General features: G+C 37.2%; 1 protein-coding gene across 3 annotated transcripts in view; it reads right to left on the bottom strand.

Moving 5' to 3' along the window:
• The window catches only part of SLC41A2 (solute carrier family 41 member 2), a 71,131-nt gene that overhangs the window by 23,021 nt on the left and 21,465 nt on the right, over positions 1 to 26,645 (bottom strand). For all 3 annotated transcript variants that reach the window (XM_087814867.1, XM_087814866.1, XM_016223223.2), the window contains exons 2-7: positions 25,861 to 26,585; positions 21,847 to 21,954; positions 15,645 to 15,716; positions 12,069 to 12,213; positions 8,792 to 8,938; positions 889 to 1,036 (exon numbers count right to left, since the gene is read on the bottom strand). In XM_087814867.1, the coding sequence (XP_087670993.1) occupies positions 889 to 1,036; positions 8,792 to 8,938; positions 12,069 to 12,213; positions 15,645 to 15,716; positions 21,847 to 21,954; positions 25,861 to 26,415 (1,175 nt within the window). In that variant the 5' untranslated portion in view covers positions 26,416 to 26,585. The remainder of the gene's footprint in view (positions 1 to 888; positions 1,037 to 8,791; positions 8,939 to 12,068; positions 12,214 to 15,644; positions 15,717 to 21,846; positions 21,955 to 25,860; positions 26,586 to 26,645) is intronic.

The following is a 26,645-nucleotide window of genomic DNA, read 5'->3' on the forward strand; positions in this document are numbered from 1 at the left end:
CAAAATAATGAGCTGTAGCCATAAAAAGAGCTGATCTTAAAAACAGAGGTCTGGAAAAATAATACACAGTTTTATTGGTGGCCAGCCATACACTTCGAATGTCTCAATGGAGCATGGAGACCTTTTAAATTTCCAAGACCATTATCAATTAGTTAACTTCAGTCTCTTGGTCTACATACTATAAAACATTGCCAGTCCCAATATTCTATGGAATCCTATCGCCTAAATCTCCTAAGAAAATGCAATTCAAAATACAGAAAAATAAACTGTATGGGATTTATGGTCAAAATATCAGATCAAAGGTTCTTTGCACTACCTGATGGTTAATATTAGGAAATTATTAAATCGTGTTATTTTAATTCTTTAGTAAAAATAAATGAATAGCTTAATATACCTAAACTACTAGGAGTTCCCATTAAAAGGTACACTGTTATTAGGATCCTTGCAACTCAATCTGTTGCAATATATCCTTAATTATATCCCTAAGTCCTGTCAAAGTCCTAGAAGTGGAAGTAGTCAAATGGTATACACATTTCTAAGGCTTTCTGATACCTATCTGAGCAATTAACTATGAAAAACAAGTAATGTCCTTGTCAGGTTAAAACACACACACACAAATACATATACAAACACCACTAAATTTCACCCAGCAATCTGATAAGGATTTGGTCGGAGAGAAGCTTGAAACTGGTAGCCGAATGAGGTTCTGTACATCTACTGATTTCAATAATTCCTATCACTTATATCCATTAGTACCTGGGATACTAAAGAATTGGCTATAAAATACAACTGATTCAAGAAATAAAAACAGGCAACTGATTTGTTTTAATATACACACAGATACAGGTATACGGACTATGTACACACACACACACATTTAATACTAACCTACTTATAATCATAGCTGTTATGACAGGCTCCCAGCCTGAGTGGAGAACTGTCCTAGTGGCTGGATGCTTGGCTGCTACTATAATCCAGATAGGAGTCAGAGCCAAGAAAAAGACACCAACTAATGGAGAAATGTAGTAATAGTTCTCTAAAATTAAAAAAGAGACAGCATTTCAATTTCCGTTCTAACCATAGAGCAAATGTAAACATTAAAAATTTATTAGAAGATATGTTACCAAACATATTCATGTGCTATTTATTTTCTAAAAATTTCAAACACATTTAAAACTGCAGATAAGGTAAAAATATTAATGTAACTGAAAACTCATACATTACTTCAACAAACATTTATTGAAATACCTATGTGACCTAGATGGGAATAGCAATAATAATAAAAATAATAACAACACGAACAAGAGTAAAAAAGCTAACATTTATTTGGCTCCTGCTATTTATTTACCAAGCACTGTGCAAAATGCTTTATATTCATCAACTCATTTAACTGTCCTCACAAGCATGAGGTAGACACTGTCATTTCTAATTAATGAACAAACTGAGGCTTAGGAGTTTATAGGGTAGAAAACTGGAAAAGAGGGAGCTATCAGAGAAAGACCTTGAGAACTGAAGAGCAAGCCTCAGTGTGAGTTCCACAAGACCAGGCCAAGAATAATTGGGGATTTGTAAACTGAAAAATTCTCAAGAGTTTACAAAGGGCTGGAAGTCATTCAAGATCTAACCCCCTAGAGAGAAGAGGCCTCTTTGAACACTGAGAACATGCAGTAGACCCAAGAACGGTCGTGGCTTAGTAGCAAAGCTAGCCCTAGTGTCAGGTCTGCTGTAGATCTGCCCTGATCAAACTCAGAGCCAAGCCTTGTAAAGCTCAAGCTAACCTGCAAATAACAGCCTACAAGAACAAAGTCCAATACTTTGCAAAGAAAAAAAAAATTAAGCATGTAACAATATTATATTCACAATGTCAAACATCCAACGAAAGATTACTTTCAAGAGTTTGGGATAATATTTGGTAGCATTTACAAACTTAGTTAAATAAAGGAGACATTCCACTTACATTAGATATTTCACCTGTCTCATAAAAGTATCCAAGCACATATAAATTTTAAATGTACAAATATGGTGAGTCTGAAGTTTTCATAAATATTCATATAATGCATACAAATCTGGTAAGATTTCTATTTAAAAATCACAAGAATAAGTCCATTACTTAATTATAAATTTAAAAATGGAATTAGAAGACTGACATGTTACTCCAATGGACGAAGTAACAAGTACACAAAAAGAAAATAGGTACTGCCTCATTAGCATAAAACCATTAATGCCATGAGCCAAATTCTCAAATATTTTTAGACTTCATTCTAAATCTCCCTAGGTTAAAAATTGTCTGCCTCTTCTTGAAGCAGTTCCATCATTCCAGGACATGTTGGCAGTATCGCTTTAACTGATCAAGGTTTTATTATTAACAGAGATTTCAGCCAGGGCATTCTGGATTCTTCTCAGTGACTCTAATACTTATTTTGTATAGTAGAGACTTCATAATGTAAAGACAGTTGATCTCATAGTCCTTGTAGCCTTCAGCTTTAGATTTAAATGTTACTAAATTTTCCTGACATCTCACAAAATTCTTCAACCCTACTCATACTCTTATCTTTAATTGGATTTTGTGTTTCTTCATTTCCTAACATATTTACAGAACTTCTCACCTATGACTAAAGACGTTTGAACTAGATAAAAACTCAAATTCTTTCCTATCACAAAGAAACAATTACTATAGATGTTAAAATAATATCCAAACTTTATTCTCATGGCTTTATCTGATTTGCCGACACATCTTCAAAATACTTATCCTACAAAATTTACTTAAAGATTTTCTTCCATATAAAGGGTTTTGACTAATACTACATATAGTGTCATTTTTCTCTATGATTTTTAAATATATATATATATCTTTATTGATTCAGAGAGAGGAAGAGAGAGAGAGAAACATCAATGCTGAGAGAGTCACTGATCAGCCGCCTCCTGCACGCCCCCTGCTGGGGATCCAGCCCGCAGCCCAGGCATGTGCCCTGACCGGGAATCGAACCTCCATCTCTGGGATCACAGGTCAATGCTCAACTGCTGAGCCACGCTGGCCAGGATCTCTCTGATTTTTTTTTTGAAATGAAGAAACCTTTATTGAATGGATTCCCAGTGTTCCTTTTTAAACCATGGATAAGGGTAAATAACATCCTAATTGGGAAGCATTCTTACCTCCCAAAACAAGTAAGGCTGCCAACAATCTCTTCACAGGATTAAACAGAAAACTAAAAGCATTAAAATCCATTGAACACAAATGAAAAGAACTATCGCGCTAGGTCAGATCATCTTAGTGTTTCATTTTCAGGTCAAGAGAGGAGCACCATGCCAGGCTTTTAAGTTATTCTCAACATTAACTTTCTGGAAGGTCATCTGAAGTTGAAAAAAAAAACCCATCATCCCAACCCCAGAATCGCTGCCCCGAATTTCCGAAGAGAAGAAAAAATTTCTCGGGGATAAACTAAAAATAACAAGTGCACAGTTCCTCAAAAACTTAAACAGGGTGATCACATACCCAGCAATTCCACTCCTAGGTATATTTCAAGAGAACTGAAAACATGCGGTCACACCAAAATGTCCAAGAATGTTCACAGCAGCCTTATCGTAACAGCCAGAAAGGAGCAGCGGCCTGAGTGCCCACCAAACGCTGAACGACACACAGGATGTGGTACATTCGTACGATGGAATCATGTTAACCCACAGAACGGGATAGTCTTCAGTACTGATTCATGCTACCACAGATGAGCCTTAAAAACACGCTAATTTGCAAAAAGCCATACACGAAAGGTCACATATTGTATGACTCCATTTTTGAAATGTCTAAAATAGGCAAATCCATGGAGATAGAAAGTAGGTTACGGGTTGCCAGGGAATGGGGGAGGGTAGAATGGGGCCTGACTGCCAATGGTTTCTTCTTGGAGTGGTCAAAAGGTCCTGGAATTAGATAATAGGTTGTATAACCTTTAGATGTGCAGAACCCCACTACACTGTACACTTCTAAAGTGAATTGTATGGTGCCTGAATTATATCTCAATTTAAAATTCCAACAATTATTTGAAAAAAGGAGGGGAGACTATACTCTTCAAAAATGCCAATGTCACAAAAGACAAAGACTGTACATACATTTGTACATTCATACATACATTCAGAAAAAGTAAGAGAAAGAGAAATCAAATGGGGTAAAACGTTAACATTAGGTGAATCAGGATGCAGAGTATACAGGTGCTTTTTTGTACTATTTTTATTTTTGCAACTATTTTATAAATTTGAAATTATCTCCAAATAAAAATAATTCTAAACACTAAAAAAAAAAAAAAAAAAAAGAGTTGGAAAACCATGATAAAAGTATCCAAAATAATTTGCTGTAAAGGTGTTCTATTTCAATTTCCTAACAAATCTAACATAACCCATTCCCACTAAATTAGACCATATATATAATTATATAGGACTCTCATTCCCTTTCCCTGGGTAATTTCCAATCCAATTCTGATAGCTAGGGAAAAATTACAAATACAGAAAAAGGGAAGTGCTAAAATATTCCTCTTTTTAGGATATACTGGTATTTTATAGATGTCATAAAATTGAAAAATTACTTTTAGAAAACCACTAATGACACAATCAGCAAGAGAAAAGGGTGAATTAAAAGCCAACCATTATCCAATTCTAGAGATTGCCCCACTTTGTTTTCTCCTGCCTCCTTAATCTATCACCAATGGATTTCACTACCTTTCTTATGTTTTTGTCTGTTGATTCTAAATGCATAAAAGGAACTCAAAGCTGACAATCTCCAGAGCATTTTCTCAGTCCTTTCAGATCTTGCTTCTGGGCATGTCCTCAAAAACTTGGCTCAAATAAACTCTTTTAAGACTTAAAAAAAAAGCCAACCATGAACTTCTGCATTAATATCAAAACCTAAAAGAATATTTCCTTCTAAATGAAATATATATTAAAATGATCCTAGTAAAAATAACATTTTTTATTAATTTCTGGGTATATAATGGATACTGTGGAAGGCTGAATGACCCTCAATGACATCCACACCGTAAGCTCCCAAATCTGTGAATGTTAACTGTATAGAGCAAAATCCTTTCAAAGCCAAGGATTCCAAAATGGGGAGGTTATCCTGAATTATGTGGGTGAACCCTAAATGTAATCACAGGTGTGACCGATTACTTGTAGGCGGGAAGTAGAAGGAGATTTGACTGCAGAGGAGAAAGCAATGTGACCACAGGAGCAGGGATTGAGTGGTGTGGCTATAAGCCAAGGGATGCTGGCAGCCCCCGGAAGATGGAAGAGGTAAGGAACAGATTTTCCCCTGAAGCCTCCTGAAGGAACCAGCCCTGCTGACACCTTGAGGTTAGTCCTGTAGAGCTCATTTTGGGCTCTAGCCTCCACAAACAAGGTTTGTGATCATTTGTTATAGCGGCAACAGGAAACAAATACAGGTGGAGAAGTAAAACTTGGTGAAATTTTAAGCCTAATTAATACCTGCGTACCTTAGTACTGACACCGAAATATAGGTAAACTACAGAGAAGTAAGGACTAATACAGCTATAAAGTGGTTCAAATTGCTAAGATTCTACTTAACTGTCAAACATAACCGCCATACACTGCTTTCACCTTTTATTAGATTGTTGGTGGCATTTTGCAACTACTGTTACAGAATCTCACTATCAGCATTATTCCCACCCTAAATGCTGAAATATGTAACTGCTATGAGTGACATCTTTGTATGTCAGCTGTTTCTGTGTAAACAACAAAGCAATGGGCATTGGAAGTTGTAAACAATTTTTAAAATGCCCTTTATAAGAACCATCCGAATTTTCTCACTAACTTGACCTTCTAGGAATCACTCTAAACTAAGATGGTGCAGTACTGAAAAACTCTGAGGAGTGACATGGGTGATAAATTTAGATTCTACTCACATCACCACATCAAGGCAGTGACATTCTAAAATGTCATGTAAATAACCAGGAGGCGCCCCTGTTGGTGTCCACGGGACTGAAGGAACAACCTAAGCTGACTGTCACTGCTTTTACAGCTTCAGGTAAGCCACCTTTTTAATGTGAACCCTGAAGAATGAGAAACCAACATTTTGCTTCTCAGAATTTGCCCACAAAGAGAAAAGCTGATAATTTTCAAATCAATAAAGATCTTGTACACAAAAGAATTATATAGCCATGCAGTTATAAATAATTGAAAAAGTTTTTTAAATCTTCTTAAAATTATGAAGACAAGAAGACAAGACTGTGTACAGGTACTTCAGTTACTGGCCCAACTTTAGGACGTGTTAATCGCTTTTCAAGATTGCTGCACACTTAAGGATTACTATATGAATGAATAAATGCCTTTATATTTCTCTGCAAGTCATACCAAAGTTTATCTTAGTCCAGAACTTAGATTACTCTCTAAACTTTCTATTTCCATTTGAAACAGATCTTTTCTCGCCATATGTTGCCATTTTAATTTTTCTATAGTGATAGTAATTTCTAGAAACTTTCTGCTGAGGCTATTTCCCTAATACGAAGTACTCATCAAAAGTACCATTTCTTTGTTATATGTTATTGGACAGACACTGTGACAAAATCATTCAGAAGGATGTCTATCTTCTATTTCCCATGCATCTACCACTTCCTGAACAACCTCGCCTCACATTAATTGGGCAGCTTTCAACATCCACTATGGGGTGCTACAAAAACAAATAAAATAAAAACATACGTTTATCCTCAAGAAGCTTACACCCTCACAAAGGAAGGTGCTACATCTACACAAAAAGCTAATGACTGCCCAAGTGTAAAGAATGTTTTAAGAGAAGTACTGATGAAGTGCTATAGGAATTCAGAGGAGAAAATACTGAAAAGTGCAGCTTCTGCGCAGCCTTCATGGAGGGGAGGGGAACGGCCTAAGAAAGAAAACAGAAAGCTCACAGCGTGTAAGAGAATCAGCAAGTGGCCGAGTCCGGCTGGAGTCAAGGGCCGCAGAAGGGAGGAGCAGGCCAGACCTCCAGGGGGTAAGTTTCTATGACACCACGGGGCCTAATTACCAGGCCAGAACCTGAGCTCTGTTCATTAAGCAATAAAGACTTGCTCAGGGTGACTCCAAAAAATAAAGTCAACAGGAGTAAAGAAAGCTCTTGGGCTTGCTTTGTCTTTTAGAACTGGAGAGGTGAGAAGGAGGGAAATCCATATTTACTTCAGGTATCAGAAATCAGCAATTTTTTTTTTTTTTAAATCCTCACCCGAGGACAGTTTTTCCATTGCTTTTCAGGGAGAGTGAAAGGGAGACGTGGAGAGAGAGAGAGAAAGAGAGAGAGAAACATCAACGTGAGAGAAACATCAACTGGTTGCCTCCCACACGTGCCCCGACGGGGGCCGGGGATCGAGCCTGCAACCGAGGTACCTGCCCTTGACCAGAACCGAACCCGAGACCCTTCAGTCCGCAGGCTGGCGCTCTAACCACTCAGCAAAACTAGCCAGGGCAAATCAGCAAATTTTATCAGGACTAAAAGAAAGGTAGCACACTGGGTGAATGTCAGGTGAGTCCTAGTTCACGTATCAAAGCTAACGACATGAGGGACGCTGTTCAAACTCATTTCTGAATACCCCAAATTCTAAGTGAGACCTTTCTCAATGTCCCGTTCTTTGAGAGACATACGGCCTCTATTTATAACCAAAGCTATAGCTGCCATGAAATTCTCTTTTTCTCTCTAAAAACTGCTAAGTGTTTAACATAGTTCAGGAATTAAACTTTGTTTCTAAGAACTGGCCATCTCAGCAGGAGGAACCAGGTCTCGGAATTGAACCGCTAATACTAGGCTTACAACTGCTATCTTATGAGGCCCCCTAGTGCTCACAATGCAGAAACTTTAGAAGTTCAAACACTGACACTTCAGAAAAACCTCTGACTATTAAATCCGCTGTGGAATCAATCAGTAGCTATGATTCTAGTACCGATTCCACTCTGGGAGTGTGTGATTGGGGGGGTTGTCCCCACACCACCAAGCAATTCTCAGACACCAAGCGTCCTACCATTCAACTCAATTCTGACACTACATACGGGAAGATGCAGCATCAGATTCCACAGATTAAGGGCTCCGCCCTTCCCACAAGACCCTCCCGGCCCCCACCCAACACATACACCTTCAGGTGTCAGTCCAAGTCCAGGCCGTCACCCATGCTTCTGGTCGAACGGCTACAAATCGGAGGTTCCCACAACCCCCTCCTTGGGTGTGATTAATCTGCTAAAGGGGCCCACAAAACTCAAGAGAAACCTTCTACTTACTAGATTACCAGTTTATCATAAAAAGATAAAAAAATAAAAGGATACAACTCAGAAACAGCCAGATGGCAGAGATGCACAGGCACAGTGTGGGGAAGGGCCCAGAGCTGCCGTGCCCTCTCCCCAAAGTTCCATGAGTTCACCAACCCCGAAGCTCTCCGAACCCTCTCCTTGGGGTCTGATGGAGGCCTCATTACACAGGCATGAGTGATTAAATCATTGGCCTTTGCTGAGTGATGTGACCTCCAGCACCTCTTCCCTCCCCAGACATCAGGAGATGGGGTTGAAAGGTCCATCCCTCTACCCTGGGTTGGGTCCCCTGGCAACCTGCCCCCCATCCTTAGGTGCTCACCTCAATAACATAAACCCAGTTGTGATGAAAAGGGGCTTGTTACGAATAATAAGACACCTGTTTCACCTTTTGGCTCTGAAGCGATTTCAGACACTGGGGACAAGATATCATGGCAATGCTATAACAATATTTACTTGAAGAGACTCTCAATAACATGTTCTATCTAGTTTCAAGTCAACTTACCGAAACAGGAGTACAAACCCTGACTTATCCAAGCCAATATGGCAAGCGTTATAAGGTCACCAAAACTAGCAGCAATGGGTGTGGCGACATTATCAGGATTTATACCAGTCTTCTTTGAACCAACGATAACCCCAACCATTATTATTCCTAGAAGAAAGAAAGCTCATTACTTTTATGCTGTGAGTTTAAAGACAATCAGTCCCCTAAATACTGAAATACACAGGCTAGACAAACAGCATGTGACTTCCAGCTGGACTGCGTAGGCAGCTCACCGGCGCAAACAACGCTAGTGCTCTGGCAAAACGCCTCTCAACAAATTCCAAGTGAGGGAATCACAGAGGATCTGAGAAGTTCAATGTTGCATTTAGACACCTGAAAACCTCCTATAAAATAACATTAAAGCTAAAGTTTCAAATTTAGAAACTTGTATGTCTTAGATGTAATGTATTGATGTGTATCAAACCCAAAGATTTTATTTTAACCCTCAAATAATGCATGAAAATATCAAAGAAAGGTAAGTCATATTTAGATGCACAGCAACTGGGAAGAAAACCAATATAAAAACAGATTTGTTTACATAGTAGTAGCCAGAAATACTTGCTTCCTTTAATTATTTAAGAGTACTGAAATATTAAGAGGAAGGAATTCAATTCTGAACATGAGGCCAGGAGCCGTCTTTGTAAAAGAGAATCTCTCAATCCCAAATTTCTGTCTAGGAACCTACAACTAAACGGGAGATGACAATGTGACTGTGTACTTATCCTTTTAAGTCCTTATTTTCCTGAATCTTAGAAATGGGAGAAAAATGGTAACATTTATATCCCCACCTAATTGTACAGATTTTCTCCTGTTAACACACTCATTGAAAGGAGTGCTCATCAAAAATCAATATGAAAACCTAAATATGGCTATTTTAAAAAAATCAGAATCTCACAGCATTTTCAGATTGGAAATGACTCAATGATTTTCTTCTAGCAAATTCATTTTATAGGTAATAAAACTAGGGTTTATATTCTTGCTTAAGGTCACACAAATTGTAAGTAACTCTAGGTCAAGTGTTTTTTTCTACTACCCCATAAAGCCAAAATTATTAAAAGTAGAATTTCTGTCTTGCATCAAAACAATGTCTCATATCTTATATTCTGGAGGCTTTTTCAATCTATGGACTTCTTACCTTTCCCATAACACCAATGAAGAACAAAATAAGCAACAGCAGAAAACGTTTTTAAATGTCTTATGCAATAATCAATCAAGATGTGATCATATAGAATTCTTTTTTCAAAATCAGCACATTTTAAGATCTATATGGAAAGTCCTTTGACAGAATGCCCTCTACATCATTTCAGCTGAAAAAAATATTCTGCCATCATGGACCAATGGAAAGAGCTGGGAGTCAGGAAATAGGTTTTAATTCTGATTTTTCTGGGAACAGGTGATGAAATCAGACAAGCCAACTCACCTGAGTCAGTTTTCTCACCTAAAAAGGTGGTTAATATTATCTGCTCTACATATATCATGTGGTTATAAAGGTCAAGTTATCATAATTACAACATATTATTCAAAGTAAGAAACATTAACAAATGTATTATAAAAATCTAAATTTTTATGATTTTGAAAATTCCAGGCAATACAAACACTTGCTAGGCTGAAAATTTTTAAACAAGTCTCTCGTGTGAAACAAAATTAGAAAGAAAACAGAAGCAAATGAGCCTACATAGAGGGCTAATGCTTTAACATTTTTTTAAACCAGAAATTATTTTTCTAATAGCTTCACTTCACTCTTCTTTGGCCAGTGTTGACTCTACTCAATTCTAGTACTTCCAGGCACAGGCTTCACCGCCTAACAACAGGGACACATTCCGAGAACTGCATCATGAGGCAGTTTTGCTGGTGTGCGAACACCATGCAGAGGGTACTTGTACAAACCTGGACGGTACAGCCCACTGCACACCTAAGCCACACGGGAGAGCCTATCGCTTCTGGGCTGCGAGCCTGTACATCACGTTACTGTAAACACAACCCGAGATCAAATCAAGCACAAGAGAAAATGATGCAGCTGATGGTAAATGTGAGATGTATGAGACTGCTGCCTAAGAAACACATCACATAGCTTCCAGTACTTTTTTTATAAGTAGAAAGAGTAGGCTCTAAAATAATGATAAATAATATAGTAAATACATAAACAGCAACAGGGTCATGTATTATCTTTATTAAGTATTATGTACTATACATAACTGTATGTGCTGTACTTTTATGACTGGCAGCACAGTAGTCTGTGTACTCCCGCATTACCGCAGACATGCATTTTGCTAGGAAATTACAATGACTATGACATCACTAGGTAACAGGGACTTTTCAGCTCCATTATAATATATGGGACCACCATTGTATATGTGGCCCATCACTGACCAAAGTATCATTAAGCAGTACATGACCGTATAGACAAGAAACTACCCGATATAATTGCTAAAACAAAATGCTTGAAAATATTTTAGAAGTTAAGTCTTAATGATAATTAAATTCTCTAAATTCTGGGAAAGAACCTAGCCAAAAAGTCAGCTTCATTATATGATCGCCTGACGTGAGAATCTTCTATTTTTAACTTTGCTGGTGACGTGAGGATGAGAAGATGGCGATTATAAAATAAAAAGAACCAAGTCTTTATGATTACGATTCCATAATAATCTAGTTATCTAGTGTAAAGTTCATGTTAATAAATAAATATTTTTAAATGATAGCCCATCTGAAACTATTTAATGTAGTTAATTTTTTACAACTTCTTTCAAATTCCAGTCAATAATCTACTATGTTAAGCTTATGGTTATGTTTGTATTGCCACAGTGATAGTGCGGAGTTTTCTTTGAAATCTGAAACTTGAAGAAATTTCAATAGAGAGACTGCTTTTGGAACTCAGGATTCTTGGAATCCTTATTACTCAACTGACAAGCCAGTAAAACCCTCAGCATGATTTCCGGAAAGGAGTTTCTCAGTTAAATTAACTTAACAGAAATAAATGAATAACTAAGTTATTTTCCTAATCTTGTCTGGGAATTGTGCCAGGGCACCTAAGGCCAGGAGACAACTCAGAAAGCCTGTTCTACATCAGGTTTACATACAATAAATACAAATATATCTGAAATAAGACATTTTAAAAGTTTATAGATAATTTTTGATTTTCTTAAAAATTATGAACATGTATCATTTAAAAAAAAATAGGCATAATCTTAGGAAGTGAAAGTAAAAGACTGTAAGAGTAGACGTTTGTAAATTTACTTACCCTGCAGAAGAGATGCAATGAAGGCAGTTGCTACGCTGCTAGAGCACAAAAGTATGGAATGGTCAAGGTAGTATTTTCCCTCTGGAATCCAGCCTAATATAACTGCCGCCACAGCTGCTAGAAAACCAACTACTGTTGCTTGAACCTAAAAAAATTTTTCATAAAATCCAAAAGAATTATTCATTTCAAAAACACACTTTTAAGTCTGATTATATAAATAGGCACATAAGAAGTCATAAGAAAGTACTGCTATTAGCAATTGAGCTGTCTTACCTTTTAGAGAAGCTACTACTATGTTTTAGTTTTAATATTCCCTAAGGCAGTGGGTTCTCAAACTGTTCAGATCTGGTGGCAACAGGTCCAGGAATGTTTTTAACAAGCACCTCAAGTGACTTTGATGATGTAATCCACAGATCATCTAAGAAAATACCAACCTTAGGGCTGAAAAGTACACAACCCACAAAATTGAAGTCTGACGCTAGGGGTAGTGTTGGCAAGACTGGATTTTATAATACAATGATAAGAGTTTGCCTCCTGGCTATATCACTTAATCTTGTGGCAAATTATTCATATTCAGGTATTCAAGAACTATTAATTTAGCATCTGTTATGTACCAGGCACAATGCTTGGTGTTGGGCTATAACAGTGGTCAAAATAGGTTTAATCCCTGTTCTCACAGAGCTCTTGGTCGGTGGGAGAGACAGACATTAAACAATAACCTTACATATAATCCAATCATTATTAATGTTATAAAATCTTTAGCTCCTAGTCTGAAGAATGACAATAATATTGAACCTGAAAGGGTTATTTGAGATTTAAATGAATTACATTAATATACAAAGTGCTCCCCACAGTGGTGGCACTAAGCAACACTCAAAAAAACACAGAGAAAAACAGTAACTGAAAAAAGTGACTGGGAACTCTTAGAATTGTATTAGTAGAATGTCAGAACTAAAAGAAACCCTTAAGGAATCATCTGGTTTACTGATTCTTAACAGTCTTTGTGTCATGGACTCCTGACAATCTGGTGAAAATTTTATAGCAATTCAGCATTTTGAGTAGTATTTCTGGGTGCTCACAGAACCTCCAAAGCTAATCCATGTACTGGAATCCAGGGCTATAGGTTAAAAAAAAAGTCTAATCCTGTCATACAGTAAATTAACAGAAGAGCCAGGGCTAGCATGTCCAGGTAGCCTAGATTCCAGCCCCATGATCTCCCATCAGCTCCACCTGTTCATGTCACCCACAGATTCAGAGCTGAGATGCAAGTGGTCAGCATCATTATGGCTGCACCAGCTGTTAAAATAGGTCAGCATTTCACACTGGTGAGTTAATAATATGTAAAAGCAGTAAAATCAATTCCTAATGTTAATTCTAGCACTGTGATTCCAAGGTTTTTCATGGAAATAAAATACAGAGCTAGGGAGCCTATGGCAGACTTGCTGGCATATGCATATGTAGATAGATTAGATAGATTAGATAGATAGATGATAGATGATGATAGATAGATAGATAGATAGATAGATAGATAGATAGATAGATAGATAGATAGAGAGAGAGAGAGAGAGATAGATAGATAGATAGATAGATAGATAGATAGATAGATAGATAGATAGATAGATAGATAGATAGATGGATATAGAGATAGATAGATAGATAGATAGATAGATAGATAGATAGATAGATAGATAGATAGATAGATAGATAGATAGATAGATAGATAGGGAAATGGAAGCCCACAGCTGAGATGAGAAAGTCCTAGTCCGTAAATCTGCAAAAGAAATGCCTAACTGTACCCAAGAGAAGAGCTAAATTTGGGTTCCAGGAGTAGCTGGGGAGGTGAATGGAGGCCACAGGCCTAACTAGACTGAATGCAAGGCACATCCCTCCTGGTGAGGTAAGGGCCCTTCAATGGGACTGGGAACTTTGCTTTATTCGGCAATTTGGTACAGGGTGGTCAAGGCGGCCACCCTGTACCACTGTTAAGAAACCTGTTAACACGTAATCTGCTTGGGATCCCAGTAAGCAGTCAGGAAAGCTGATGAGAGCATGTACCTGCTCTGGCCTTTCCAGCCTCCCCTGCGTCGTAGCCAGTCGGTGAGCCCAGCCCTTTCCCTTCCCCCGCTCATCTCCTTCACAGGCTTTAGCAGATAAAGCCTCGGGAGAGAGCACAGCCCCCCCACCTGACCTCCTCTCCTCTCTTCTGCTTCTCTCCGCAGGTACTTGGGCTCCCACCAGCTGCTGCCTCACTGGCTGGCACCAACTGTGTCCTGGGGAGCCTGTGTGGGGCTCCCTGTTTCTCATACATCCTTGGTGGAGTGAGACAGACAGACACAGGCTTCAGGCCACGGCAACCAGGACCAGTGAGTCCCCAGACATCTCTGGCTCCCATCCTGACCACCAGTTGCAGGAAGAGAGGCGGACAAGGAACTCAGACTGAGTGGAAGGAAAAATTAAAAGCTAAGATGGGATTAGACTGATTTGATGAATAATTTATACTACAACTCATACTATTTGGTAAGAGTTCAGGATATTTAAAAAATAAAAAACTTATTTTCAAATTTTTATTTGTAGATGAATGTATACTATACATTAGTAGTCTAGTGGTGGTTGGTGTGTATTCTGAATATCATCCCTGCATGGATTTCTAGTTTTGGGCTGAAAAGGACCACAGACATTGCTAATGCAATACTGCAACTTAAAAGAAGAGGAAATGAAGTCCAGAAAGGTTAAGTGAGTTAACAAAGGTTATACAGCTGGTTAAAGTTAGGGCTGAAATTAAAGAGTAGATGCCAGATTTTCTTATCTCCAGCCCGTGATCTTCGTAGTTGCAGGGATTTTTTTTTAACTCTACTGTCTAAAAATTCCTTTCTTTGCCTTTGAAATACAAATTTGAATTACTTTTCTGCAACCATGTTTTCAACATTATGTCCCAGTTGACCTATTATTAAAATAAGTAAGCATTTCCTAAGCTCACACTTGCTAGTTACTAGGGGGCTGCATTTTTGTGTCTCTGGAGATACAAGAAGGTGGTGGCAGAGGAAGAGTGATTCTCCTGAGATTGAAGAGCTGTAGATAATTTATATATAATTCATGGTTTAGTGTATATGTAATTGACAATTTAATGTGCTCATTTACATCAGCACTAATTAACATTGACAAGGAAAATTCAGCTTAAACAAACATCTGATCATACTATATAAAAAGAACTAAGTTTAATTATTAAATAAGAGGATTTCTGTAAAAAAAATCAAAGTAGAAAAACAGCACCTAAGCAATGAATATTTATTTGTATGGGTATTAACTCAAATTCGGGCTCTACTACACTTATGAGAGAAAATATTTTGTATATTTACCTATATTTGTATATGATATATTTCTCATATTTAGAAGAACACGATCAATTTCTAGAGAAAAAAAACTTGCAAAATCATGGATATTATTCTATATCTTTCTCACAGTACTAAATTATCGTTTTGGGTCCCTTGAAACAATTAAATGGTAGCTTTAACTAAAATTTATTACATTCTTAGAGATAACACTCAAGATCTATAAACATATATGTATATCACTTACCTGTTTTAAAGCCAAGTTGCCAATTATTAGGTTCCACTTTTCAATGGGTGAATCCATCTTCCCAATATTTACCTGTTAAGGTGGATATTTTCATGTGTCACTGAATAATCTATATGTGCTCTATTCTGTTTAAATAGCCTGTGAAGTCTTAAAGCCAAAGATAATTCTTTAGTAAATCTGATAAGCTCACACTGCACTCCAAATATAATTCTGAATTCACTACTAGTTTTACGTATGACATTCAGCTTGCCTGAACTGTGTAAGACATTTTTTTTGCTTAATTACTAGCTCACAAGAACTAGTATAGCTAGTACTACCCAACTGCCCAGTTATTTTACAAACACCATCAACTGCATCCTAACATGACAAATTTTGTGTATTTCAGCCTAGTATAAATACATAATTTTGAGCTGCTAGCATCTAATTCTACATCATGAAACTAATGTAATTTGAGGAATTGACCAAAAAACCCAGATATAAACAAATCATGTATACGTACATAATTTATATTTGAGTCATGACTAACCGTTAATAAAAATTTGTTCAGTTCAATATGATTTTGGTCATGTAGCTCAGAATTAAAGTTTATACATCTTTCTGCTAAATGGAAGAATACACTCCAAAAATATTATTATTCACATATTTAATTATGCGATAAGCCAAATCATACTCCTCAACCACTAAGGCTTCAAAAAATGTATATCCAAATCGGACAAGTTTTTCTAATGCAGTATTTTGGGAAACAAATGGAGCAATCATTATTAAAAATACAATACTGAGCCAGGTTTCAATTATTCATATTTGCTTGTTCATGGAAGACAGGTGAATGGGTAAAGTAGAAAATATAGATGTCCCCCAAAAATGTATACATACACCTTGAATAATTATAAAGGCAGTGTTTATTAAAATACATTTCATTTTCGAAATTGAGTTATCAGCTGTTAAAGTGTATACGTTTTTTGGGGACACCCTGTACATAAGGGTTATTATTTATGGGTAGTGTTAACTATGGTCAAACTGGGGTTTAGCTCACTGGCTTCAGACCACGAGGTTAAGTGCGGCATCAACATTTCCTGTATCAATCTAGAAAGCAGCTCCTGTTCTCCAACTTCACTCTGGACCGTAGTCTCAAAGCATCCAGCAAATGCAAATATTAATGTTTCTCAGTGTTTTGGAAAAATTATTCATGCTGTCTTCATTTGTATACTTCTTTTCCTAAGCCTGGAAATCTGAATTATTAAAACTGTTATTTGGAACTTTAATTTTTCTTTATTGAGCTACAATTTGAATTGAAAGTCTAACTTAAGGATAGGGGTTTTGCCAACTTCTTCACATCCCTCCACTGAAATGTAAGCTCAGCCAAGGCAGGAACAATTTCTGTTTTGTTTGTTGCGGATCCCCTAGCACAGAGCAGTGCTGGGCATATAGTTAGGACTCAAAAATAGTTTTTAAATTAACGAATTTAAAAGGTAGAATGTTACAAAATAATTCCAGAGAATCAGGAGTTCTCTGAGAAGAGGTTCGAGGCAACAGAAATCAATTTTGCCTACAGTGGAAAAGCGCTCATCGAATTGTATTTGGCAATTTGCTTCTGGGAAATAGTTTTACAGGCTTTTTAAAAAGATACTATTTTTAGGACAGTGGATACCATTTTGACTCTTTTATGTCTAGCATTTAGAAGTAGAAAATTTAGGCCTCAGGTAACAGAACTTAAACCCAGCAACATACAGAATACCACTGTACTTGGCTTATTTTCCAATTACGTACTACTATTATGTATCTGTAACAGTATCTACTATAATATATATCTACTATTGAAAAGATAAAAATCCAGGAAAATTATTCAAGTTAATAATACCTTTATATATAAAACATATCCTCAGGTAAGGATTAATATGAACAGACAAGCAAACATGACCAGACATTTGAGGAAAACATCTAATATAAACTATATATGCCAAAACAACTAGAGCTCAAATATAAAAGAGTAAATCCACCTTGATTCCATTTTAATGGGAATGTGATTCAATTTTAGATATGTTTTCTTTGAGATAAGCTAGCCAAAATTTCAGTTTTCCTGGCAAAGTTATCAAGTTGCTTAATGCTTGCAATGCTTAACTATATTTATCAGAACAAAGTTCATTTTCCAACAAAATCAAACTAAAGCCACCTTTTAACTCTTATTCTAATAACCTTCTCCCTTAAATGTTGCTGCTTTTGTTTTTCAAGACCTCTCCTGCCAAAAAGCCTCTTGGATCGGGTTCTACCTAGGTGATCTACCAGTACTTAAAACATAACGCATGTATATATTGCTCTGGCCGGGTAGCTCAGTTGGTTAGAGTGTCGCCCTGATATGCCGAGGTTGTGGGTTTGAACCCCCGTCAGGGCACATATAAGAATCAACCAAGGAATGTATAAATAAGTGGAACAGCAAATCGATGTTTCTCTCTCTCTTTTTCTCTCTCCCCCCCTTCCTCTCCCTCTAAAAATAAGTAAATAACATTTAAAAAAACACAAAACATAATGCATACGACAGATAGAATACATATATATATATAATTAACTCTGAAAACGTTAGTAAAACTAAAGAAGAGTTTTGTTTTGTTTAAGACAAAAGCTAAAGGTATAGTGGAAGAACATTCCAGCCGGATGCCAAACGGCCAAGTATTCGAATCAATATTCAGTGACACCAAACGTTACCATATATAATGAGTTTCTGGGATACTAGAAAAATATGAAATTTAACCAAATTTTTAAAATTGTATTACCATTTTATTATTAAATTTTCTAGAAATAATTTCTTAGCACTGAGATCTGCTAGATTGATCCTGTGGTCACCTGACTTCATATTTTCAATACTATATAGATGCTCACTTTCAAACGAAGTCATTAGTGAATCAAGACTGTCTGGAGCTAGTTTTGCCAATCTAGATACTGCTGAGAATGATGGTGTTACCAAATTATTAGGCTTCATTTTCTCTCACGTAATATTTGATAAAAGACTTATCTCCTCTTTAATTCCTAGGCTTGAAGATTTGGTTGATAGTGATGATGCAGTTTCATTGAAATAATTTCATAAACTAAGCCTTTGCACATTGCTTGATGATGATGCTTTCTAAATATTTTCAGATGAGTCTAAGATTGTTGCCCTAATTTATATTTTTAAATTTATTTTAATATTTTTACACATACTGCTTCACATGAACACCTGAGAAAAACTCATCTTTTAAACTTTGAATCTACAAGTGTAATGGAGCGATATAACTGGCTTCCAAGACACACACACACACACACACACACACACAGAATTTCCATCTAAATCTCAGCTTTTGTTGCATTCATACCAATTTTAGTACCTTCCCAAGAGTAGAATGACAGGACTTCTATAGCAGATACCATGTAAAAAATACTTGTATGTTTCAAGGTACATCTATCTGTTTGGCTACTTAAGAAAGTTCTAGTTAAAAAAAATGCATTCTCTGTAAGCAGCCACAGGTATATTATTAATAAGTCCTATTATTGTTACCTTCAGACTACAATATTAAGACTATTTTGTTCAAGCAACCCTTTTTAATATATATCTTCTCTCCATCTTATTTTAATATCTTGCAGAAGTACATCACAAGGCAGGGTCAAAAGCTCTTCTATGTCATGTAATTTTTCTTAGAGAATTCCTTCACTCCCAGAATCTAGAATCAGTAGTACTCTAACTCGGATAAGAGAGGCCCTGTCTCTGAGACCCATGGCTTAGAAAGCCCCAGTTTGGCCCTACTTTGGCTCTGCCCCACCACACAGGGTGAGGGGTGCATAGGGCCCAAGTGATGTGTCCACTTTCAAACTGTACCTCAACCCCTTCTAGGCCGTGCTCCAGATACCTGGGACCACAGAATTCCCTGACCAAATGGCCTGGAGTCCAATGCCAGGGCCTCTTCCAGAAGTCAATCCTGGAGGCAGACTATGTCACCCAGTTGGGTGCATGCCCAAACCAAGGTGTGTGATTACAACAATTACAATGATTATATGCAAAATTATAGGCTAGACTAAAGTGAATTTAGCCAAGTAAATCTAGTCTATGAGGTCTGGCTCCACCTTAATGACTAGCTGATATCTCCCAACATCACTAGCTCATCAACCTACAGAGATAAGCAAGAGGATTATATCCATAAATAGTCATTTTTAAAATTATGAATGTCAAAATATTTTAAATACCAAGTACCAAAAATATTGTGTATGGGTGCTAAGACCAAGGCCTCAGGAGAGCACCCCTACAATGCAGAGGAGGCTCTTAGGTCTTTGTTACTGCTATTATTGACTGGTTTTATAAACTTTGACACGGGTGTCCTGTGCAGGTAAAAGGGATTGTTCTGGAATGTGGCCTATTCCATTATGTACTAGCTCAGGAAAGTTACTCAACTGTTCTAAGCCTCAGTTCCTTCTCTGTAGACCAGGAATAACAGGGCTTATTTCACAGGGTTGTTGTAAGATATCCTTGTAAAGCAGCTAGCACAGACCCGGCACATTCTGGGCACTCACTAATACCCAATATTTCATTATCATCCTGGGCAGAGTATGGCTACGTGACTTTTTATATATAAGGATGGGGCTTAGAAAGTGCCATAAGGCACACGTAGCATTTCCTCCTAACTGAGCAAGCCAATAATGTTAATAAAACATTACTTAATGCATTTCCTTTCCAAGCATGGTTTTACTCAAGAAACCTTAGGGAGCTCAGAGTTGCCTGGGGGGAAAATGGGGAGATGGGAGGAGGGGGAGACTGCTCCCATTAGCATCAAAACTGTTGAGCTTCCACATCTTGGTTGCCTTTAAATACACAATAATTTTTCCTAGTTCATAGACAGATTCATTTGCTGTAGCTTCTTTAAAGAAAAAAATACATATAAAAGGCACTGCCATTAGTAATATCCTCTGATGGCTTAGTGAATTTTTCTGACTGACATTCAATGGGCAGATGGCTCATCAAAGGGATAACCTGACCACTGCGCTCTCTCTGGAGCCTTCACCCACTCCTTTCCCCAGGCCTTTTCCTTTGCCTTTCTTCTAAGCTCCAGAGGCCCTTCTTTTGCCTAACTTGTTTCCTGGCCCACTTCTTCTATGGCTTACTTCTACTTCTGTGACTTTTTCAATTAACTTTTGTGTGTGTGTGTTTGTGGGGGAGGGGGGCGGCAATGGAACTAACTACATGCTTCTAACCATTACCTGGTCCCACAATGGTGAACACCCAAGGAATGTTGTAGTGATAAAATAACGTCCTTTTCAGCTTCTAAAAATGACTCAGGACCCAGCTAATGGCAGTATTTTCAAAAATGTTCAACCTTTGTAGATGACTACATTGAAATATGTATCTAAGACCTTAAAAGTATGCATTTTTTTCTGAATGGTAATCATAGTCCTACAATCTGCCCAAAAGAAATAGGAATGCAAAAGCGTATACATAAGAATATTCATTACAACATTGTTTATAATAAACATTATAAAGAGCCTATCTATCCAATAATGGACGATGGGTTAAACTGTGGAAGAGCTATATTCCAGAAAAGTACACAGTCTATAAAATAATGGTATTGGTCTATAGTTATTGACATGGAAAGATGATCATGATGTATCTTATCTATCTTCAAATGGATATCATGGATTATAAAAAAGAATTTGTAGGATTCTAATTCTCTTTTAGAACATACAGTATGCATCTGCACTGTGACATACCCACATATAAATGTATAGAAGGCTCTATACCAAAACACTAACAGTGATTATGTGCAGGTGAAGAATCTGGAGTAGTTTTAAGTTTTCTTCTTTGTATTTTTTCCCTTTTCTTTAGTTTTTACAATAAACATGTATTACTTTTATAATCACAAGTTTAAATATGAATCATCCACCGAATCATAAAGAATCTCAATATCTGACTTGTCCCATGTCTTGAGCACTGATGATACCTGCCAGATGCCGTGGAATTAAAGGAGGCAAGTACACTACTACTTCTCAGGGAAAAGGAAGGCCTATAATTTCCAGATCAGACAACCCAGAGGACTCCCAGGGTGTCATATCAGGCAGAAATACTCAGCATAGCACTAAGGTCCAGAAATTTGTCAGAAAGACAGGAAAAAAATGTTTCCGGATACACATTCACCATAACAGAAACAGCACAGAGAACGTACAGACTTTGAGGTAGGACAAAACTTACTGCAGTGGACAACCTAGATGCCAATGTCATTTCCAAGTTCCCTTTGAGACCAAGTAGTGCAGGAACTAAAATGAAAACTTCTGTTACTTTTTTGAACACCTCCCAGTGCTGTAAGAAAAGAAAAAAAAAGAATTTTCTCACTTTTTAAAAAACATTTTAGAACAAAGACATTTCAAAAAATCTCAGCCTTTTTTCCAATGCTGCATTTACATTTTGAATGACAACACAAGTCATTTAATCAGGGAACACTCAGCTTAAATCCATTCTCCAGAGCTCTGAAGCCTTGAGTTTCTCTAGAAGATCCTGAGAGTTGAGAGTGACAACTGATAGTCACTACATCCCCAGATACATCTAGCTTGCTACACACTCTACCGCTTAGTTTACGTTACCCCTTTATGATGGCAAGAGTTAATATAATTCATGGTTAAGAGCACAGACTCAAGAACGAGACGACATGGGTTGGAATCTTGGTTCCAACACTATTTACAACAACCCCACAGGAAAATTACAGTTAATATTGTTATCTAATTTCACGAATGAAGAAATAAAGATTCAGAGAAGTTAAATGATTTTCCCAAGGTCAAAAGATGAGACCCAGAATTGACCTCAGGGGTTCTGAGTCATCCATGTTCTGGTCCCAATTTTAGGGTTTGAGGCAAAAGGTTGCAGAGCATAAGATCATAAAAAGAGCAATAAATTGGAAATTAGAAAATATGTGATTCTAGGACTGGATCTTTCATAACCTGACTGCACGATCCCAGATGAGTTATGTATCTTTCTGATCTCAGTTTCTTCATCTATGAAATGAAGATACGATCTGCCCTGTCTAGACCTTTGGGAAATACCATGATAATGAAAATAACAAACATTAAAGTAATTTATGAACTGAAAAGACCATACAAATCACTTAGTAACACAAAGTGCTATTTTACAAATGCTACTAAGAGGCGATTGTCCTTAGTAAGAGGCTTTATAAACTAAGCATATTAATTTATGCCAAAAAAAAAATCAAGAACACAGCCATCATTACTACCAAGACAGATGAGAAAAGTAAAATTTAAATCCATCAGATGAAAGAAAAATTCAATTTGTCCCCAAAGTTTCCCTAGAGGTTGTTCCAAATAGGTGTAGAACTAGGGCCTAAAGAGAGTTTAGGAAATGTTTATCAGATCATTCTTTGGTAAAATCCTGGTTCAAAGGATTCGTAAGGGAAGCCTTCCCTTGCAAATAAAATTGAAAATAATTTCTAGTATATATATATATAAAAGATGGGCCTAAAATGGCACTGGAATTCCAGTAGCATCCTAGATTCCTTAAACTGTCAGAAAACTAACAAACATGTTTTTTGTCCACGTTTCATGTTGGGTTAGGAATTCTGCTGTACTAGTGATAATATGCGTCCTTCAGAGATGATGGTGTGATGGTGGTAATGATGATGACAACAATGAAAAATAAGAACACATAATAATAATAATAATAAATATTAATAATCAACATTCACTGATTGCTTACTATGTGCCAGGCACTGTTCTTTAGGCTTACTCATTTAATCTTCACAACAAACCTATAAGACCTGTATTTGAAGAAAGGGCCTGTGAGGAGGTGATGAAGGTTAACCAAGGTCATAAGGGTGGGGCCCTAATCCAACTGGCTAGTGCCCTTACAAGAAGTGTAAAAGGCACCACAGCTCTTTCTCTCCACCATGTGAGGACATACGGAGAAGAGAGCCATCTGCAAGCCTGGAAGAGAGCTCTCACCAGGAACTGAATAGGCAGGCACCTCGGTCTTGGACTTCCCAGCCTCCAGAACTGACAGAATAAAGGTCTGTTGTTTAAACCACTGCTAGATACACTGCTAGGGATGTAATGGTTAAAATAAAACAAAAAACTTAACAAAAGTAACACAAAAAGAAACAGAAAATTTTATTAGCCCAGTGACTTTTAAAGAAACTTAAGCTGTAATTAAAAATATTCCCACAAAGCCCGGCCAGGCATGGCTCAGAGGTTGTGTCAACCAAGGATCCAGGTGATCGGGGTTCGATTCCCAGTCAGGGCACATGCCCGGGTTGTGGGCTCGATCCCCAGTAAGGGGCGTGCAAGAGGCAGCCGATCAGTGACTCTCTCATCATCGATGTTTCTATCTCTCTCTCTCTCCCTCTCCTTTCCTCTCTCTGAAATCAATAAAGATATATTAAAAAAAAAAAATCCCATAAAAAGAACTGCAGGCCCAGATACCTTCATTAGGGAATTTTACCAAATACTTAAGGAAAAAATAATGTCAGTTACATAAAACTTAAAAAAGGATAGGAGAAAATAGAACATTTTAAAATTCATTTATGAGACTAGCACTACCTAAATATGAAATCTGCCAGTGACATTATGAGGACAATTATAAGCTAATCTTTTATATGAACATAGATGCAAAAATTCTAAACAGAATATTAACCATCAGAATTTTATAAAAGGAACAATGAATCATGACCATGTTATATTTATCCCAGAAATATAAGGATGGTTTAGTCAATATAATTCAACACAGCAACAAATAAAGAAGAAAAATCATATAATCTTATTGATAAACACAGAAAAAACACTTGATAAAATTCAACATCCAGTCACAATTTTAAGAAAAGAAACCATAGCAAACCAAAAAATGAAACCTCCTTAATCTCATAAAGAATATTACACAAATCAACAGCCAACCCCATGCTTCATGGGGAACCCCTGAAAGCCTACTCTCTAATCTGGAACAGGACGAGGTCGTCTGCTCTGCCACTTCTATTCTATACTACTTTGGAAGTCCTAGCCAGTACAGAACGGCAAGAAAAAGAATTAAAATGTGTAAGATTTAGAAAGAGGTAAAACTGTCATTATTCACAGATGATAGGGTTATGATGAAGGAATTCCAAAAGAATTTACAGATAAATTACTAACATTAATAAGTGATTTTAGCCCTGGCCGGTGTGGCTTCAATTCCCTGTCAAGGGCACATACCTGGGTTGCAGGTTCAATCCCTGGCCCCGCAGCTGGAGACAACCAATCAATGTGCCTCTCTCATATCGACGTTTCTCTCTTTCTCTCTCTCCCCTCCACCTTCTCCCTCCCTCCCTTCCACTTTCTAAAAAAAATCAAGAAAAAAATATCCTCAGGTGAAGATTAAAAAACAAACAAAAAAAAGTGATTTCAGCAACTTGCTAGATACAAAATCAACACACACACTATAAAGTCCTTAGGGCTAGAGGTATTAAAGTTCATGAAATCATAAAAGGGACTTTTTCCAATATACATGTGCTGTTCTCTCAAACAGTATCAAGAAATAAGTACCTATAAAATTTTAAACGCATACACCTACCCTAATACCAGTTTTTTAAAAATCAGATGAAAATATTAGTATGAGAGTATGAAGATATATTTAAAAGGGTATCTATGGCAGCACCAGCACAGGGGAATGAATAATAAATTCTGGTCTATACATACAATGGAACATCAAGCACTCATTTTAAAATGCAGAATATCTTTGTTGCTACTTTGGAAAGATGTCCAAGATGTATTATTAAGCAATGATGATACACTGCAGAAAAACATATATAGTATTTCCTTTTTATTTCTGGAAAAAAAAACAAAAAACCTCTCTACAAATGTATATTCATATGCATAGAAAACTGCAAGCATATACAACAAACTCCTACCAAGGTAACCTCAGGAGGTGAAGAGAGTTTGGTCTGAAGATCAGGAATAGGGAAGACTTTTTACCTTTTATTTAGCACTCTATATTGTTTGAACCCATTTGGGGGTAGCTTTATTACTGTGATACTTTATGAAGACTTACTTTATGGCCAGAATGAGACCATTTTCTTAGAACTTCGAAAATAAAACAAACAAGAAAACACCTACATAGAACAAATTCTCTACCAGAATCGGCATCAGTTCATTTTAAATCTAAAGTCTGAGATGCGTAACCTTACATAAAGCACTTTGAACAACAAAGACGGTTAAGTGAAAGATGAAAACCCACCTGGACGATATCCAAAACCATGCCGGCAGAAACTGTTCCAAAACCAGCTAGCAAAAAAGGCACCAGGATCTGCAGTGCCATGACCCCGCTGGACTCCTTTGGTAATTTCTGGTTTGCTTCCACAATGATGTCTTCGTCACCGTCACCGGATCTGTCTTCGGCCTGTAACATGGCAGTCGTTTCTGAAGTCTCCCCTCCATCACAGTAATTATAGTTGGCATAGTCGTCGTACTTTTGGCTAAAGCTCGAAGGCGTGTGCCCATTATTGCCGTGGAAAGGCTGCTCGGGGAAGCTGTGGTATTCCCCGTGTTGCTCTGGCCTAGTACTAAAAGTCTGTGCTGCGGGCGACAATCCGTCCTGCCAGACGCCGTTCGCCTTCTTGTGCCTGTCTTCCTGGGGTTTCTGGTAAACTACTGGAACCATGCTCAACAGTAAGTTTAAAAACTTATCAGATTGAATTGTATTTAACCTTAAAGTCCAGTCCACAAAACCTCCTCCACCGCTTGGACCACCACTTGTTTTATTAGTAACAGATTTTCCTTTACTATTAGTCATATTGTCATCGCAAAAGACCCTGTGCTCCTTAGATCTGAGGCTTCATGAACCATAGCAGATGGATCCAAACCACACGAACGCTGGTTTAAATTAAGATGCTGAATTCATTCTGTAGAAAATGACGTTTCCACTAATAAAAGATGTTCAGAAGTTCCACACAGGGATGGGATCTGGAAAAGAAAAAAAATAATTTTTAAAAATCAGATGAACTATCTTGATACTTAAGATTT

The sequence above is a fragment of the Miniopterus natalensis genome, chromosome 2 (assembly GCF_054644295.1).
Source record: "Miniopterus natalensis isolate mMinNat1 chromosome 2, mMinNat1.hap1, whole genome shotgun sequence".
NCBI lineage: Eukaryota > Metazoa > Chordata > Mammalia > Chiroptera > Miniopteridae > Miniopterus > Miniopterus natalensis.